At 39.2% G+C, this 17,259-nt stretch overlaps 2 protein-coding genes across 7 annotated transcripts; one reads left to right on the top strand and one right to left on the bottom strand.

Annotated features, from left to right (window-relative positions):
* Window positions 1–531: 531 nt before the first annotated feature.
* Window positions 532–10,365, bottom strand: LOC111228234 (copine-3-like). 6 transcript variants are annotated; one of them, XM_022754066.1, is made up of 16 exons: window positions 10,144–10,364; window positions 9,507–9,721; window positions 8,679–8,858; window positions 8,506–8,580; window positions 7,240–7,311; window positions 7,045–7,122; window positions 6,872–6,961; window positions 6,098–6,196; window positions 5,907–5,990; window positions 5,631–5,690; window positions 5,362–5,495; window positions 4,881–4,935; window positions 3,766–3,817; window positions 3,528–3,661; window positions 1,662–1,895; window positions 532–1,021 (listed from the first exon to the last, which is right to left on the bottom strand). In XM_022754066.1, the coding sequence occupies exons 2-16, from the start codon at window positions 9,705–9,707 to the stop codon at window positions 902–904; spliced, it is 1,668 nt and encodes a 555-aa protein (XP_022609787.1). In that variant the 5' UTR covers window positions 9,708–9,721; window positions 10,144–10,364; the 3' UTR covers window positions 532–901. The 6 variants fall into 6 exon arrangements, with proteins under 6 accessions (XP_022609787.1, XP_022609789.1, XP_022609788.1 ...); XM_022754068.1 differs by having other exon boundaries at window positions 9,549–9,721; window positions 10,144–10,363; XM_022754067.1 differs by lacking the exon at window positions 10,144–10,364 and adding an exon at window positions 9,892–10,014.
* A 519-nt stretch (window positions 10,366–10,884) lies between these two features.
* Window positions 10,885–16,483, top strand: rmdn1 (regulator of microtubule dynamics 1). The gene is made up of 10 exons (XM_022754073.1): window positions 10,885–11,054; window positions 11,398–11,503; window positions 13,219–13,303; window positions 13,426–13,585; window positions 13,754–13,843; window positions 13,929–13,984; window positions 15,145–15,232; window positions 15,341–15,371; window positions 15,500–15,633; window positions 15,756–16,483. Exons 1-10 carry the CDS (start codon window positions 10,929–10,931, stop codon window positions 15,795–15,797), a joined length of 918 nt encoding a protein of 305 aa, XP_022609794.1. The 5' UTR covers window positions 10,885–10,928; the 3' UTR covers window positions 15,798–16,483.
* Window positions 16,484–17,259: the final 776 nt, after the last annotated feature.

A 17,259-nucleotide genomic window follows, 5' to 3' on the forward strand; every position in this document is an offset into this window, starting at 1 on the left:
ATGTGAAGGGATTCCCTTGAAGAGCTCTCAAGATATTGTATTCACAAGGCCAGAACCTTGTGTTTAGAGGTCAACGTGACCTTGACCTTTGACCACCAAAATCGAATCAGCTCATCATCGAGTCCAAGTGAACAATTGTACCAAATATGACAAAATTCCCTCAGGTCGTTACTGAGATATCCTTTCCATGAGAATGGGACAGACTGGCTGTCTCTGGCGCAGAGGCATAATTAAACTTTGCTTTCATGTACCGGAGCAACCAGGACTTGTGCCAACAAGGTCTGCAAGAGGAACAGCGTCACTTCAGTTTGATGGTGCTGGTGCTTACACAGCCTTTCCCAGCACACTGCCTGGATACACAGCATAAGCTATACCACACACTGTATGAGCACAGTGCTCTCTCAGATGATTTGAAGATTAAGAAACAAAACTATGGGTTACAGCAGTGAGAGATGGTGCCAAAATAACAGCAGAGAAAAAGTAACACAGAGAAGACTGAGAAAACATTCAAACATAGAAATGTACAAGAAATAATGACATTTAATCAACAAAGTCACATCAACATGTTAAGCGATACATTTTTAGCACAGAGTTCAATGTGATTGCATTTATGTGATTGCTTGATGACTGCTTGGTTTCATGCACTACAAGGCACTGTGTTTTTTCTTTTATGAACTTTAAAATACATATTAAACAATATTAAATCCAGTCACGGATTTGGGGTTAATTATGATTTCTTTTTGTTGTTATTATTCTTTTTACCCCACATTTACAGCAGAAGCTATAAAGGACACTTTTTGGTATTGATTTGCACCATTCCATACAATAAAAACAGAAAGAGGATGCAGGTGACGCAGGCAAGTAGTAAATATGAGGTATTTGGGTTTATTATCCCACCTTTCTAGGAAGGATCAGAGACATTGAATATATTAGGGGGTTTCAGCTTGTAAGAATTGAAGAAGGAGGCCACTTGATCAGGCAGCTCCGCCAGGACGCTCTGGGCGAGGGCTGTGCTGTTTCCCTGCAATGACAAGAAAAAGAAAGTGTTAGTCTCAAGGTCTGTCACCCACACTAATAATGAGGACATCTTGTCCCTCCTGCAAATACAAATACTGTACATGGCTCAGTCAAGCTCAGATGATTTGTTGGAACAACTACCAACCATAGAGTACAATAGCTCCAATCAGATGACAGTAAAAAACACACATTCAGGAGCTGAGAGGATCTAGAAGCACTGTATGTGAAGTACTGCACTGTATATAAAAGAGACATTACATTATGTTATTTTGATGGTTTCGGTCTGATATAATTTTTCAGGATAGATCACAAGAACATGGCTACAGTCTGATATAATTAAGTGATAATGCTTAGAGTATAAAAAAATAAAAAAAATAAAAAAATCAATATTGGTTTCTCTTATACTGATATTTAATTAGTAATATACAAACGTTAGTATTTGCCTATGTTACATTCTGGCCAGTAGCTACATGCTGTATTGTTAATATGAGGCATCAAGAAATGAATCTTTTCCCGAACCACTTTGCTGGTAGGGTTCAGTGCTTCAGGAAGTGCCCCACATTCAGCCAAGTTACCACTGAGCTACTTAAATCTATTACTTAATTCTTATGAAACACTTTCTCCACCATATCTCCGCTGCTTACTTGGAAATCTCTGAAGGGCACAAACTGGACGATGTCTCTCGCGGCGACGTCACCCATTGGCGAACGCAACAATTTGTCATCACTGTCAAGGAACTCCATTGCACTGAAGTCTGCCCCACCCACACCCACTATGATGATAGACATGGGCAGACGAGAGGCCTCTACGATCGCAGTGCGGGTCTGGTCCATGTCTGTGATCACTCCATCTGTGATGATGAGCAGCACAAAGTATTGCTGCAGATGGAAACAGAAAACAGATCAGATGTAAAAGAACACAAAGACACAATCATTTCCTCATTTGTTTCAATAATCGTTTTAATCCCACTTGGCTCTTGATTTGTAGTCAGCATTAGTGACTGAACCATTAGGATACAGTTTATAGATTATTAATTGGCCTACTCTCTAAGCAACAACATTTTTTAAATCACTGATGCACATGAAACTCACTACTTCTACCTTGTGCAAAAAGTATGCCTTCGACACAATTGGCCCTAGTGTTCAACTCATTATCTCAAAAATCACAATCTCGATGTTAAATGTCTAAATAACTAACGGCCCATCTCTAGTTTGCCTTTCATTTCAAAAATATTGGAAAAAAATTGTCACGACTATCACAACTGGTACCATTTCTGAATACCAACAACATCCTAGATCAATTCCAATAAGGGTTCAAAGCCCTCCACAGCTCTGTTAAGGATGACTACTGCTCACTGTTGACGCCAGGAAAAATGCCATCCTCGTTCTATTAGATCTTAGTGCAGCCTTTGATACCATGACATCCTTTTAGGACATTTTCACTGGCTATAGACTAGTTGTCCTCCTCCTCCGCCCCTGTCACCTATGGGGTTCCCCAGGGTTCCAACCTCAGGCCAGTCCTATTCAGCCTATACATGCCTCTCCTTGGAAACATCATCAGAAAACATGCTGACGACACGCAGGTGTATCTCTCACTAAAATCTATGGACTCCCTTCAATCTCTCCTGGTATGTTTCAAGCACATTAAGGTCTGGATTATAAACAACTTCCTTCAGTTAAACATCAACAAAACCAAAGTACATACAGTATATTTGGTTCCTCTAAATCCAGAAGCCTCCTCACAAGTAAGCTAGACCACCTCATCCTATATGTGAAGCCTCATGCAAGAAACCTGGGCGTAATCCTTGATTTCAAGCTCTGTCTTGAAAAACATATCACCTCTGTTGTTAAAAGTAGTTACTATCAGTTAAGAACCCTTTTCTGACTGGTACTGAAAAACGTGAGCACATCACCCGAGTGTAAGCCTCCCTTCACTGGCTTCCTGTTCACTTCAGAATTCAATTTAAGACCCTGTTGATTACGTTTAAGGCTCCTTTAATGACCAGTCCTCACCTTATGTCACAGATCTTATCCACTGGTACTCAGCTCCTAGATCTCTCAGCTCTCAAAGCGCATCCCTCCTACATGCTTCTTGTTTTTGTTGGTATATTTTTAGGTCTCTTATACAGTATATTTACCTGCTTTCCTTTCCCTTACTTGTTAATTGGTTTAATTGTCCTTTGTACATCCCTTTGGTCAGTTCAACCTGTGTTTAAATGTGCTCTAGAAATAAAGTCAACTTGACTGATGTTCTCTGACAAATTATTCATAATGGGAGCAAGAAGTTTATTTACCTTTTATTAATTAGATACAACAAAATAAATATGCAAACATGCAACATCTTGAAAAACACTCAAAAAACAAAAACCTTTAATACCTCAATTCTAAATTCTTCAGTCTTTCCATAAGAAAGTACTGCTGTCTTAACGGATCCTTACAAATATTTGATTCTTGGGTGTCCATAGGTTTCTGACCACTGAGTATTTCAACACTTGCTCTTTGGCTACTTACTGAGGCCCTATTCTGCTGGAGAGCTTGTCTGGCGAAGCAGGCGACATGTTTGATAATCGGAGAAAAGTTGGTGGGACCCCAGAGCTTCAGCTTGGGTAGACACTTCTGGTATGCCTCTACCACACCTTCTATGCCTGCAACACACACACACACACACACACACACACCCCAGCGAAATGGAGCATTACTGAACAACTTTTAACAAATAAACACAGTTTTGGGACAATCTTAAACCTACCTGCACAGAATGGATTTGCTGGATTGAAATTGATAGGAAACTCATGGGAAACCTGTAAGCATGAGTCACATAAAAGCTTTAGGATACAGTCCATGACAATTTTACACAAACATCTGAATTTCAGAAAGTCATAAAAATACTGGGCCTCATTCACCAACCTTTCTTAAGAAGAAATTCCTTCTTAAAACCCACTTACGCACTTTTTATGAAGATTCTGACATTCACCAATGTTTTCTTAGTTGGGATTTGTTTTTAGGTAAGAACAGAATCTATGCGCACTCAAGAGCACACGTTTGAACAAAATAAGTGGTTATTGTGTTTTCTTCGGTTCTACAGTTATATTATAGGTCTATTACATTATTTAAATGACAATAATATTTTTGTCATTTATAATATTTAAAAAAAAAAAAAACTTTTGTTATTTTACAAAGCATTATGGTCTTTTGAAATAAATGAACGCTACATTAACACTTAACTGCTTGTTTGCGGCTCACTTCCTGCACCAGTACCTCCACTGCGTTTTGATTCCAGAGCTCCATCTTTAGATTTTCGTATCTCTTTGTGACTTCTGTCTGTGTCTGCACACGACCCTTCAGTCTCATGCCCTGTTATGGGCATTTTCCGGCGTTTACCTTTGCTAATTTTGCTAATTTGCAACTGGCACACGCTTTCAATTTATGGGGAGATTGGCATTCATCAGTCTAAGAACACAGACGCGCACAATTCTGCAGTTTAAGAACACGTTCATGAATCTGACGTGAAGTTTTCATAAGAACTTTCTTAAGAACAACTTAAAGAATTTAAGAAGATATTGGTGAATGAGGCCCATTGTCTGTTGATCTTGTCTGAAGCCCAAAGTCTTACCAACTGTATAAAATTATTTCATGGCTCAAATCACAAGAGCATAAATAATTAACATTTACACTACGATCCAGGTAAATTATAAAACATATTATCATATCATGTATCAGAATAATTTAAACAATCACAATAAAATCAAATGTCTTTGACTTACTTTAACATCTTGCAGAACTGTGAGAGCACAGAGTGCTATGACCTTATCAAGTCATTAATATCTGATGTCTACAGTTAGGATTTCTCAAGATTTTTCATACCTGCCAGGAGGGAGGGACCTGGGCTCCAAAACCAAAGACAGGAAACATCTTGTTACTATACAGAAAGGCAGACAAAATAAAGGTAAGGGTACACCATGAACACAATAGTCAGTAGATCAAAGAAGCTTTGAATCTAAATCCTGTAGTATGTGGTCTTTGCAAGAGTTGTATCTGACTATCTTGATACACAGATTGTCAAGTAAGAAATTATACATTATACAAATTATAAAGATTAGTTTTTAATAAACTAACAATTAGCAAAATAATGAATGCTCTAGCAGTGCTGTTCAAACCAGTGTCCCCATTACTATGAAAAACCCACAAGATTTGTCCAGTGATTAAAAACTTTTGGATAATATCTGGCAGGTTTTTTGTCCAATTCAATGTTCACTTTTTTCTTTTTCAATTTTCTTTCTAAGGGTGGAGGCACAATGGTGCAGTTAGGTGGTGGTTAGTGTTGGATGTAGCAGTTTGGATTCACCTGTCATAGTCCTGGATGACTTTACCCACTGCCCAGATGGCTGTCAGGTATTCATTGTAGCCCTCGGGGTTGATGTAGTGGAGGGACTGGGGAGAGCTAGGATCCCCGTTAGAGCCTGTGAAGTCAATGGCAATCTGGGCCAGATCCAAGAGAGGATATAGTTCAAGATATAGGACGCTTCTCAGCAATCAAATTTCTAAAATGTGAACATGAAGTAAAAAAAAGGTATTAAAGTAATAACATCGTGTGTCCAACATTTCCAGACTCACAGTGAAGTTGATCTGACAGCCCCCCATAATATAATCCAGGAAGGTATACTCCTTCACCACCTGAAAGAGTAAACATGATGTTAATTGTGTGTTGCGATGCAGTAAACACCAGCGAGGGCGGTTACATATGTATGAAGAATTGTCTTTAAAATGCATGCTCTAAAAATGAATCAAAAAATGTGCCAACGCACATCTATTCACAGGCAGAAAATCTACTGGCTGACACAGAGATCAATGAGGAGTAAACACTCCAATTCATAGTTTCTAACTCATTACCTGGCAGCGCTTGACGCAAATGACCCCAGAGTTTTTATAGTTTGTCTTCCTCAACTTTTTGGGGTTAACACACTCAAATTCAGCCTGCAAGTGAGAACAGAGTCATATCTATGCCACTTTAAGTATAAATAAATGACAGCCGTTTTATTGGTAGAGTTGGAATCAAACACATACACATATAAAAGGCTCACCGGGCAAATGTGTGTTCCCGTTTGCAACTCTGCTAGAGTGGTTCTAAAGCTCCCAATAAGAACATGGGAGCCGTTCACATGATGGTCGTAACAGTCAACCTGAGGACAAACAGAAAGACCTCCTGTGACATGTGACACAGAAAATATATATTTCCATTTTCATTAAAAAACAGTAATAAGTAAATGATAAGAAAGGTTAGTTCTGTCAGGGTGTAAAAACTCTTAAGTGATATGTTAATAGCAACATTTTTTAAACTACTGAGGAAAATCCCCTTATACTACAAGTTTCTCTGTTAATGGATGTGATATAAATATAATTAAAACATAAAGCCTACAATAAATTACAAAGGTCACATCTCACATGCATGAATAAAGTAACATTTCACATCAATTTTAAATGCAGTAACAAAACTAAGTAAAAAGAACAACGCAAAAACCGCACACCTTCACGTGGTGACGTCATTATCGTGCATGCACACACACACTGCTTATCCAGCCGGGTCGCAAGCTCTCCACTTTTAAGTTTGGGAGCATTTTAAAATAGGGAGAAAAAATGCAATTACAAGATGAATTATTAGTAGGTTAGGCTCATATGGTCAATCAAGCGAACAAAAACTAATCAAAAAAATAAGAAATTTGCTGTTTTAAACAACTCAAAGCATTATTCAGGGGTAGAAAGAAAAGAAAATAGGCTGCATTTCACAGAGCAAATTAACTCAGATTTTAAAAAAAAAAAACTAAAATGGTAAAAAAAAAAACAAAACACACATTTACCTTTATAGGCTTTTCCACATCTCCTCCACAGAGAGATCGCACTGAGATGCGGAAGGGTCTCCAAATCGGGTTTAGGTTGTTGTAAACGACCTAGATAAGCATGTTACTATTAACCACAAGTCTACAATAATTCAGTGCAAGCAGGTGAATGAGTTGTTGGTAAATATCTGTACCTCTGTCCTGTGAGCCAGCTGCCATCCAGTTTCTGTTAGCTTGAAGAACTCCAGGAAAGGGTCGGACCACCACAAAAACTGAACAACCGTATGCGATTAATAATTTACAGCACTTAAAAAGGTCTATAAAGTTTATATAAAGGCAGTACAAATAATGAAAAACCCTAATGCCAGATCTAAATTGACTTTCAGTACCTTTTTGTCCAGCCTGCGCCCTGACACCTCAAACTCTGCCACTCTGGTGTCTGTTATTTCTTCAGCACAGATCTATCATAAAAAACAAAAAAATAAAACAAGGAATCAAAACTCTTTAAGGTTTGTTCAGTCTTGTAATTTGGGCCATATGACAGATAACTTTTTTGGGAGTTTTCAAAACCCAGAAATTGTGTAAAGTGAGATGAGTAAACAGCCAAAAGCACATTCATGTCAACTTATACTAATGACAGAGAAGCAATCAATCACGATAACCAGCAGCGGATATATAGTTATAGAGTATGTCTAATTCTTCCTTTAACCTTCTGGAGTCAGCCCACTCGTCAGTGAATACAGTGAGAATGTATTATTTATAATGACATAACTTTATTTGTATGTCATGTAGAGACTAGCTGAGGAAACCAGCTGAAAGTGCTGATGTGAAGCTTTCATTCCATGTCTCATTTATGTCTGAAGATAATTTTATATATTCCTAATACATTTTTCTAAAGCTGAAATGTTTATATTTTCGGTGGTTTACAGGTTTACACGGACTTTGGATGAACAAGGCACAAAAACAAGTTGGGATAAAATGTTTTGTTAATTTTTGTAAAAGTTTGCAAAAACTGAAAGGGTCTGAATACTTTCTGAACATAATGTATTGTGGTTTTATTTCTTACAATTTCCGCTGTATTGGTGTGTAGAAAAAGTGAATATTTTTTTACAACCTTGCACTGTTCTATAATAATATTTTGAGTGATGCTCCCTGAAGATTTGAAAATCTTTATTGGGGTCTGTGCGATTTCTCTTGTATTTTGGGTTCCTGGCAGTTTTGTTACACTGACAACACGTGAAATCAGACTTAAAGCTGAGTTTGTGCTTAAAAAAAGTACCCCATGCATGTGTGGTGAGGACGATTCAAAAGGTGTTAAAGACAAAAAATGTGCAGAAAACTGTCAAAAATGAACCAAACTCTGGGGGCCAGAGGGTGAACAAACATTCGGTAACTAGCAGTGCAATGCCAAACCTCCAGTAATCCTTGAAAAGTGTAACCGTATACAGCACATACATGTGCATTAAAAACAACTGTGAGACACTTGGTCTGTTATTATAGGTGCTATCTACCTGACACACTTATGTTGCAACTGCCTGAGCACACTGGAGTCCATTCCGTCCAGTGTGTCTATGTCCACAAAGAGAGTGCCTCAGTCAAAGCTGCAGCATAGCTTATCACTTCTATACATCTTTCAGAAAGGAGAGTCCACTCACTGTGATGGTCCCACGACCTGCAGGCCTCAGGTTTTTCAGCATCAAAGGTCGAGTTATCTGCCTGCTGGAAACAATCTGGACACAAAACATCATCAGCGACATCACAGAACAGAATGAAAAGGTGAACGGACAACCCAAAATTTTCTCTTAAAACTGTACAAGGTGAAGCTCACCTGGCCCAAGGTACATTCAAGCTCCCCCAGAAAATCATCATCTTCCAGGTCATAGGTGTTATTGTCAATATCATACACGCAAAACTTCAGCCTCTGCACCATCTCGAAATAGTAGTCGATGATAAACTTCTTGGAGAACTTTGGATTCAGACAGTTCAGGATCATCTCTGTGCGCCCAAACTGAATCATAAAGAAAAAAAAAGTACATCTAGTGTAAGATAAAAAATAAATAAATAGTGAAAACCTTTGTTTGTAAAAATGCAAAAAAGGTACATTTAACTGTTTTTTCCTGCATCTAGACCACATTGCATTGGGTCCAGATGAAAAACCACTACACTTACACATGTCAAATCTGATCTAGATAATCCCAAAGAAGATAAAGACTCTTTAAAACATTCTGTCTGATTTGTGAAAATTTCATTATATTTGTGAAAATGCAAAAACGGACATTTTGCTGCTTTTTTCACATCTAAAACACATTGCATGAGGTCCAGATGAAAAACCACTACACTTACACATGTCAAATCTGATCTAGATAATCCCAAAGAAGATAAAGACTCTTTAAAACAATTCAACAATTAATTCTATCTGTGAAAATGCAAAAAAGGGAATTTTCACCTCTTTTTCAAGATATACATCAAATCAGTACAGATGGAAAATACACTTGTCATGTCAAATCTGGTCAAGATAATCCCTGAGAGAATAAAAACTCATCAGACAACATTAATGTTTTATCTTAAATGCCTTACACATATTCATAACAGTAAGAGGTGCAATAAACAGAGGATCGGCCGCTCAGCTTTGTAAATTAAATTTCCCTTAACCTACCCCTATCCAGCTGGAAATCTTGTGCCATGACCAAATACAGACCTCATACCAATGGGAGCCTGAAGTGTTGATGTACAAGGCACACAGGGGGTCAGACTTGGAGAAGACGTCCATGTCCATGAGATTCTCACAGGAGATGGTGAGCTCCACCTTGGTGGCCCAATGAGTGGCTGCTGGCGCTGAGGCCCCACTTAAGGCCATGGCAGCTTGTTACACTAAGATAATCACACAGATGATTCACATATATTGTCCGGGGGCGATTCAGACCAGGAACATGTAGGCTATTCAAGTACTGTATCAAATGTTTCTGCTGCTTTAAATTTCTACCGTACAACATTTAAGAAATGTATTCCACATAATTATATATTACATGTTTTACACACACCTTTAACAGGCCGCAGCGTGTATCAGTTTGTACTGAAGTACAATCGACGACTATATAAATGGTGCGATGATGATAATAACAGAATTAAACACACAAAGTATAGACTAAGACACAATTCGCGTTACTTGGACATGCGGGTAGTTTGGTGGGTGTGGCGCCTGGTGCACCAAACTAACACCACCAGCAAGATAAGTCTCCTCAGAAACATGTTGTCTCTTTCTATTAGCTGAAAACTCACTCAGACTGGCTCACCTGCTTAGCTGTCGCCTGCGGTCGTTTTTGTGAAACCTTTATCTGACAAGAACAGCTGGGGAGCCAGGGCGGAGCAGCGACTCACCAGCTCACCACCTACCCTTCCGGGAGCGTCAGTCGTGGTTTTCTCTGAGGTCCCTGATAAAATGTTACCACTTGTTCACGTGTGTCTGCTGCATTTGTACGAGAACACTTTAAATAATTACTGCACAATATTCCCGACGAACGTTACAACGGAACTCTCACGAGAGTTTGATGTAAGCCGTCGACTGCATTTGCAGGGAACAGACTTCGCCGGGGTGCATTCAAGAATGAAACATTTATATTAGCCGCTAGAAGACCTTCCGGTGTTAGCTCCAGTTTAAACTGCTCCTGTTTGTCTGTTTGTTTTTAATAATCCTCTGTGGACCTCCTTACAGTCTAGTTAAAAACATGTATATTACTTTTTAAAAAATATTTATTTGTCACACACACAATGTGCATGTGATGGTGTGTGTGAGGGGTTGTGTTAAAAGACTACCGATACAACAATATAGAAAAATAAACAAGGGGGGATAAAAGTAATCAAGATGAAAAAGATAGTGTTAAATGTAACTACATGAGTCACAATTTTAAGGCAATGAAATATAAAGTATGTGTGTTCTTGTCTTGTCTTGTCTTTTTGCAGTTTTCTATTTGTTTTACAGTTTTCTGTTTGTGGTCTTGAATGCTCCCTGGTTGTATTTGCTATAAATTAGTGATTCCGTTGCTGTTACTGATGTTTGAGTGTTTAGACTTCGGACTCAATGGCTTGGAGAGCGTGTACCAGGTTTGTGAGCAGGACCCCGTCCACTGCAAGAGGCGCCGGAGTCAGAGGCACTAACCGGTGTTACTGGACCACTACTTCGAGGAGGAGCGCCGCTGCTCTGGCCGTAAATATCAGACGGTGATATTGTTTTCCTGCATGAGACTGTTTACCTGATTCACAGAGAAGTTTAGGGCTTTGCTAAACCGCTGCTTCTGAGCTTATGTAGGTGAAAGGGCAGCAGCTTTAACCCTGGGACTAAAACAGAACAGGGTTAGTGTGACGACCAGGACGACTGTCTATGATTTAACTGCGTTTTACTTGAAGTTGATCAAACTCTGTACAGTGCGGTGACCCCGGGCTTCCAAACTGTCCAGGTTACCTGGGGTCACCTCAGACTGATCATTGTAAATAACAGCCAGCAAGCCATGAACCACTTTAACACCCGTCACCTCCTTTTTCCTGTGCAGAGTGGAAGAGCTGCTTTACTCCTGGGGCTCCCTGCCCTCTCCTGCCTGGGATATGAAGCTTATAACCGGATGCAGAGTTTAGCCGTGCTCCATGCTATAGGACAAGGTAGTTGGCAAATTGTACAACATGGGAGATGTTGTTCAAATACAGATGTTGGCACTCAACGTTTTCATGACTCTTCACACAGTTCTCTTTACAGATTCTCTCGCATCCAAAATACTGTGACACTAATGCGACCAAAACACGGGATCCACATCTCAAGAAAACTGTCACTCACAACACACTGACCTAAAACACATTAACAGGCAATATTATAATATTTATCACCACTGTCTATTGCCAAAGGAAGTGGCTCATGAACTGGACTAATTTTATTGTATTATATGTATTGTTCATTATTTATTTATTTATTTATTTATTATTAATTTAATTATTATTACTATTAATGAGATGCTGGACATGGGACTGGACTGGGGATAAATAAAGTATATATCTATCTACATTCTCAACTATGCTACTTAATAGTATCCATCACAAATGTTGCACTCTGCTTCAATAGGCTTTATTTAATTCATTTTTAAAAATTTTATTTTGCCTTTTTATCATGAGTAATGCCAAGTACACCTAATGAAACTTAAGTATTTCAATCAAGAGACAGAATCTTTTTGCAGCCTGATCCACCCTGATCATATACTGTCACCCATCCATGAGGAGGAGAGTTTCTCTGAGGGGCTGAGGAGTGGAGAGTAAGGGTGAAGGAAAAGTGACTCCATCTTGGGATTGGCTGTAAAACCAGTATGTAACTGGGAGAGAACAGAGAAACATCACATCTTTCAAACTGTTCTGGATTCAGTCTCACCTGCCCCCTTTCATCACCTGGTACATGTCTTTCATGGAGGTCATCTTTTGAACTTACAACAGAATGTAAATGTAAAAAATACAAGGATGAGTCACTGGGAAACATGCAACTGCCAAGGTTTACTCTTTCTGTCCTCATTGTTGATCGATGGAAAATTAGTAATTTGCACCACTTGAAAGTAGAATATAGTCTGACGGGTCCATCTTGTAGCCCGGTCTAAGTGTTTTAATAGTTTCAGGACCTTTTTAATTGCTTTAATTTTTAGTTGTTGCTCATTTGTTGTAAAGTTTTTGTTTTATAAGATCAGTTCCTTTTTTTTGTGTGTGTGTGTGTGTGTGTGTGTGTGTGTGTGTGTGTGTGTGTGTGTGACGTAATTACCAGACAGAAAACTTTAGGTTAGGTGATCTTAGTCCATCACAGGACAGTGAGGCTGCAACCAACAATTCTTTTAATTATCAATACTTGTAATAATAGTTTGATACTTATTTTTCCATAATCATTTGATTATTTGTTCAGTGAATAAAATGTCAGAAAATAGTGAAAATTAATTTGTATTCTCTGAAGGCCACGTGAACACGTTCAGGTGTGTGTTGTGTTGTGTTGTTTTGTTTTTGTTCTTTTTAAAGCATCAGTCAAAAATATTTTGAGTTAATTATCATAGAAAACAGAAACTAACAAATTTTCACATTTAAGAAGCTGGTACCAGAAGACAACAAAACACAGAGGTTTAGTAGTGGCAGAGTCTGAGTGAGAAAACATTTCACGGGGTTTTGGTGGATGTGATGACTGAATACATTTTACCTGAGAGAAATGTCCACTCTGACTGCTGTTATTCTGACTGTGTGGAGAGTTTTTGAAAATGTGAACTCTATATATAGAAATTCATGTTACCAGCTGTTTTAAAAAGAAGAAAAGAAAAGTTTTCTGACTAAATTTGCTGTTCTGTTTTGTGCCTGTGCAGAGGAGGTTTTGGAGCAGGCTGACTACCTGTATAGCTGTGCAGAGACCGAGAAACTCTACCAACTGCTGCTGCAGTACAAGGACAGGTGAGTGGTAGATGGTAGAGTGCATTTGTATCTGCCACCAGGGGGCACCAAAGTAAAACATTTAATACATACACACATCTAAGTACATCTAAATAAACCTGTATACACTTGTATCCATCCAGTGACGATGCAGAGTTCCTGTGGAGGTTGGCCCGGGCATCTCGGGACCTGTCCCTCCTGCCCAACATGGAGGCCGAGCGGAAGAAGCAGCTGATGTTCGAGGCCTTTGAATACGCCAAGAGGGCACTGGAGAAAGATGACAAGTGTTTTGCAGCACACAAGGTTAAAACATTGTGTGTGTGTGTGTGTGTGTGTGTGTGTGTGTGTGTGTGTGTGTGTGTGTGTGTGTCCTTATTTTCTTAAACAATAAATGAAATGAATCCACTTGAAGGATGTTGATCAGCCCTTTATGACAAAAAACCTTCAGCTTTGTTCCTTTTCCTGATGTAGTGGTACGCTGTGTGTCTCAGCGACGTCGGGGATTACGAGGGAGTCAAGGTGAAAATAGGAAATTCATACATCATCAGGGAACATCTAGAGGTGAGAGGACATTTGTGTCGATGTGTTATTATCACTGTGTCACATTTATCTATATTTTGAAGTGAAACATTTTTCTTTTTCCTAGAGAGCCGTCGAGCTGAATCCCAAAGATGCCACTTCCTTACACATCCTGGGTTACTGGTGAGAGCTTTATTCCGCACATGAAGTCAGACATGGATATAAACATGTCTGTTTTAGATTTGACAGCTCAGTGTTTCTTCTAAGACTTTGCGGAGGTAAAGGGAGCTGATGCTGGCAGTGGACTGATTGTTGGTGCAGGGGGGCGGTGATGAACAAGATGTTTGTCACTATTAGAGGCCCAAAGAAAGCAAACGGAATTGGATGTAAACCAGATGGAAAAGTGTGTAAAAACAAAAATAATCAAATCTTAACCACATGTTCGTTCGAAGGAGAAATAATACTGTTGCTGTTTTTAAAGCAAAACCCACAGGGTTTGAGGTATGAGGTGACTTCACTCTGTTGTTTACTGTGTATCGGACAGTAGTTCACTAATACAAATTGTAGTGCTACATGAGAAAGTGTTGTGTTTTCTGAGCTGAAGAACAGAAAACCATTCCTGTGCCACTCTGCACGTCTGTCTTCCTCGATCCACTGTGACCTGCAATCATCATCATCATCATCCAGACTGCAGAAGACTGGATGTTTGTAGTTTATGGTTTGAAGACTCTGGCCATGTAATAACAGTGTCTCCAGTGTGAGTTTGGCCTGTTACATGTCTTTATTAAATCAAGAGAAAAATGTCAGAAAAAACATATTAAGAGTGGAGACTAGCCTGCAACAATTCATCCTGAGGGGGACATGAAGGTCCTTCCGACGGACCTTTTTCACAGCAACATTTTGACTTGGCAGGTGTAACTAATTCAAATGCTAATTGAAACAGTTGCAATATCAGATCTTTTATCCAAGATCTTACTAGTGAGCCAATTATTATTAGAGCTATAAGTCACTTAAAGGTTCTCTGTGGAGTCAAGACCTCTAGTAGTGTTGTGGAGCCGTTTTTCTGTGAGTGGTTCTCCGTTACCTCCCGTCAGGTAACGTGCCAACATATGCTGCAGTGTTGGGGGGGGGGGGGGGGGGGGGGGGGGGGAGTCCACGAATAAGATTGCTGCAAACTAACAACCATGGATGTAAACAATTTTGCCTTCAAAATACTTGGTGTTTCATGAGGAAGAAAATGCATTCAACATGTTTGTTATAGCCCAAGGACACAAACACAGTTAGAAATACTGCTTGTAAACAGCTTTAAGGCTTTCATTCAGGGAAATCCATGTCTTTCTCAGGTGCTTTGCTTTTGCTGAGCTGCCGTGGTATCAACGCAAGGTGGCGGCTGTAATCTTTGCGTCACCACCTGTGTCCACATACGAGGAGGTGAGGATACTTCTGTCTCTTTCTTTGTTTTGCCTCTTACTGCAGTGTTAAAACAGCTTTGACACCTTTACAAATGTGGATGAAATCATGTTTGTCTGTCCCTTTCAGGCCCTGGCATTCTTCCTGAAGGCTGAAGAGGGTAAAATGCTGGATACTAATCAACTCACTGAGGCAGTTGCTGAAAAATGTTGGCTGCAGCTAGAAGTCTTGGCTGGAAAATGTTTTCTTCACTGTTCATAAATGTCTCCATATTTTATTTATTCTCAGTTGATCCTGACTTCTACAGTAAAAACCTGCTGATGCTCGGGAAGACCTACATGGGTATGAAAGACAAGCAGAAAGCTCTGTTCTGGTTAACCAAAGCTAAAGAGTACCCTGCTCACACACTGGAAGACAAAGAGGTGATTTCACTGTGTTTACACGAGGTTGATTTTTAATTACCTTTGGGAATTTTGATGCATGAGTCATACATGCTGATGTGCACATACTCAGTTGGTTTACTGGATACGTGTTTCCTCTGCAGGTCCATAAAGAAGCCGTTGACCTCCTAAAGAAGCTCGGATGAAGCTGTGTTAACACTGAGTGGAACATGAAGCCTTTCAGGACTTTTAGACTGTTAATAATTGCTAACAAAACGTTTTCTTTGTATGATTTTGTAATTAATTATTGATACAGTAGAACTGTAAGTGACCTTGCACACAGAAGACACTCTTGCCTTTTGAGGTAACAAGGTTATGTCCAAACATCCAGCTTGTTGTTAATTTAAAACCGATATAACTACAAGTACAGGATGCCTGTACATAATCGATTACTGTATCTGTTCAAGCAAACAGCACGTTTTGTGTGTTAAGGGGAAAAATTGCACTAAACTGTAGTTTTTATGCCTCCGCAGCAAGAGCCCGAGGTTTTCCGGTTGTCCGTCCATCCCATTCTCACGGACACGATATCTCAATGACACTTGGACAGAACTTCTTTAAATTTGGCACAAACATTCACTAGGACTCAAGGATGAACTAATTAGATTTTGGTGGCTAAAGGTCAAAGGTCAAGGTCACGATGACCTCACAAAACATGATTTTGGCCTTGTGAATACAATAGCTCAAACTCTGCGAGGGAGTCGCTTCAAATGTGGCACAAACATTCACTTGGACTTGAGGACAAACTTATTAGGTTTTAGGGGTCAAAGGTCAAAGGCGTGGTGACCTCATGAAACACAGTTTTGGCCTTGTGAATGCAATATCTCGAGAACTCCTCAAGGGAATCCCTTCAAATTTGGCACAGAAAAGAAAAAACTTTTTAGCCATTACTCAAGACATCACTTGGCAATTATGACAAAATTGCACACAAATGGTTATATATATTTTATATGATTCTAGATAAGGGGGATGTAACCTGAAACTAATCTGAGTGGCTGAGGCGTACAGCCGCGAGGCAGTAATTCTAGTTTTTCCAGATAAAAATAATGTCATATTTGTTTGTTGTTTGATTAATCCATTCCTGCCCAGTGAAAAGAGACTCTGGAGAGTTAAGTCTACCTGTAAACCAAATGAAAGCTCCTGGCCACAAATGAATCTTCCACTGAACAATGGTTTCTGTTGCCACTGACTGCAGTTATGTCACTAAATGACAGTGTATCGCTCAATAAGTGGTTTTGTGGGATTGGTTTCAAACACATTCTCCAGGAATTAAGGGGATTTTAGTGGAATTTTATTCAGATATTCTCTTGCTGGCATCACAGTCACACACACAAACTGATTAGATTAAAATGACTTCAAAGCAGCTGTAAAGATGGTCAGATGCATTTATTAAATATGATTCTTTCCAAAGGCAATTAAAACAAAAATGATAAACCCAGAGCATGTCATTTTTCTTTCATAACAGAATAAAAATTTCCACCGGTTTTGTAAATCCTGAGCAGGCGGCTTCGCACAACAAAAAGAAAGCAAGCGTGGTCATGGAGGGGGGTTTATTCACTTATTTATTTGTATCTCATAAATCCATCTCTCTTCATTTAAAATGGGTGAAAG

The sequence above is a fragment of the Seriola dumerili genome, unplaced genomic scaffold (genome assembly GCF_002260705.1).
Source record: "Seriola dumerili isolate Sdu_G_001 unplaced genomic scaffold, Sdu_1.0 BDQW01000216.1, whole genome shotgun sequence".
In the NCBI taxonomy this organism is placed as follows: Eukaryota; Metazoa; Chordata; class Actinopteri; order Carangiformes; family Carangidae; genus Seriola; species Seriola dumerili.

Excerpts from the sequence above, each read along its gene's own strand:
- LOC111228234 (XM_022754066.1), bottom strand. The coding sequence starts at position 9,707 with ATGGCCTTAAGTGGGGCCTCAGCGCCAGCAGCCACTCATTGGGCCACC. Across the intron at positions 5,991-6,097 it reads CGGGAACACACATTTGCCCG|GCTGAATTTGAGTGTGTTAA; the intron begins GTGAGCCTTTTA and ends TCTCACTTGCAG. Across the intron at positions 3,662-3,765 it reads AGCAAATCCATTCTGTGCAG|GCATAGAAGGTGTGGTAGAG; the intron begins GTAGGTTTAAGA and ends TGTGTGTTGCAG.
- rmdn1 (XM_022754073.1), top strand. The coding sequence starts at position 10,929 with ATGGCTTGGAGAGCGTGTACCAGGTTTGTGAGCAGGACCCCGTCCACT. Across the intron at positions 13,844-13,928 it reads TCATCAGGGAACATCTAGAG|AGAGCCGTCGAGCTGAATCC; the intron begins GTGAGAGGACAT and ends TCTTTTTCCTAG. Across the intron at positions 15,372-15,499 it reads CTTCCTGAAGGCTGAAGAGG|TTGATCCTGACTTCTACAGT; the intron begins GTAAAATGCTGG and ends ATTTATTCTCAG.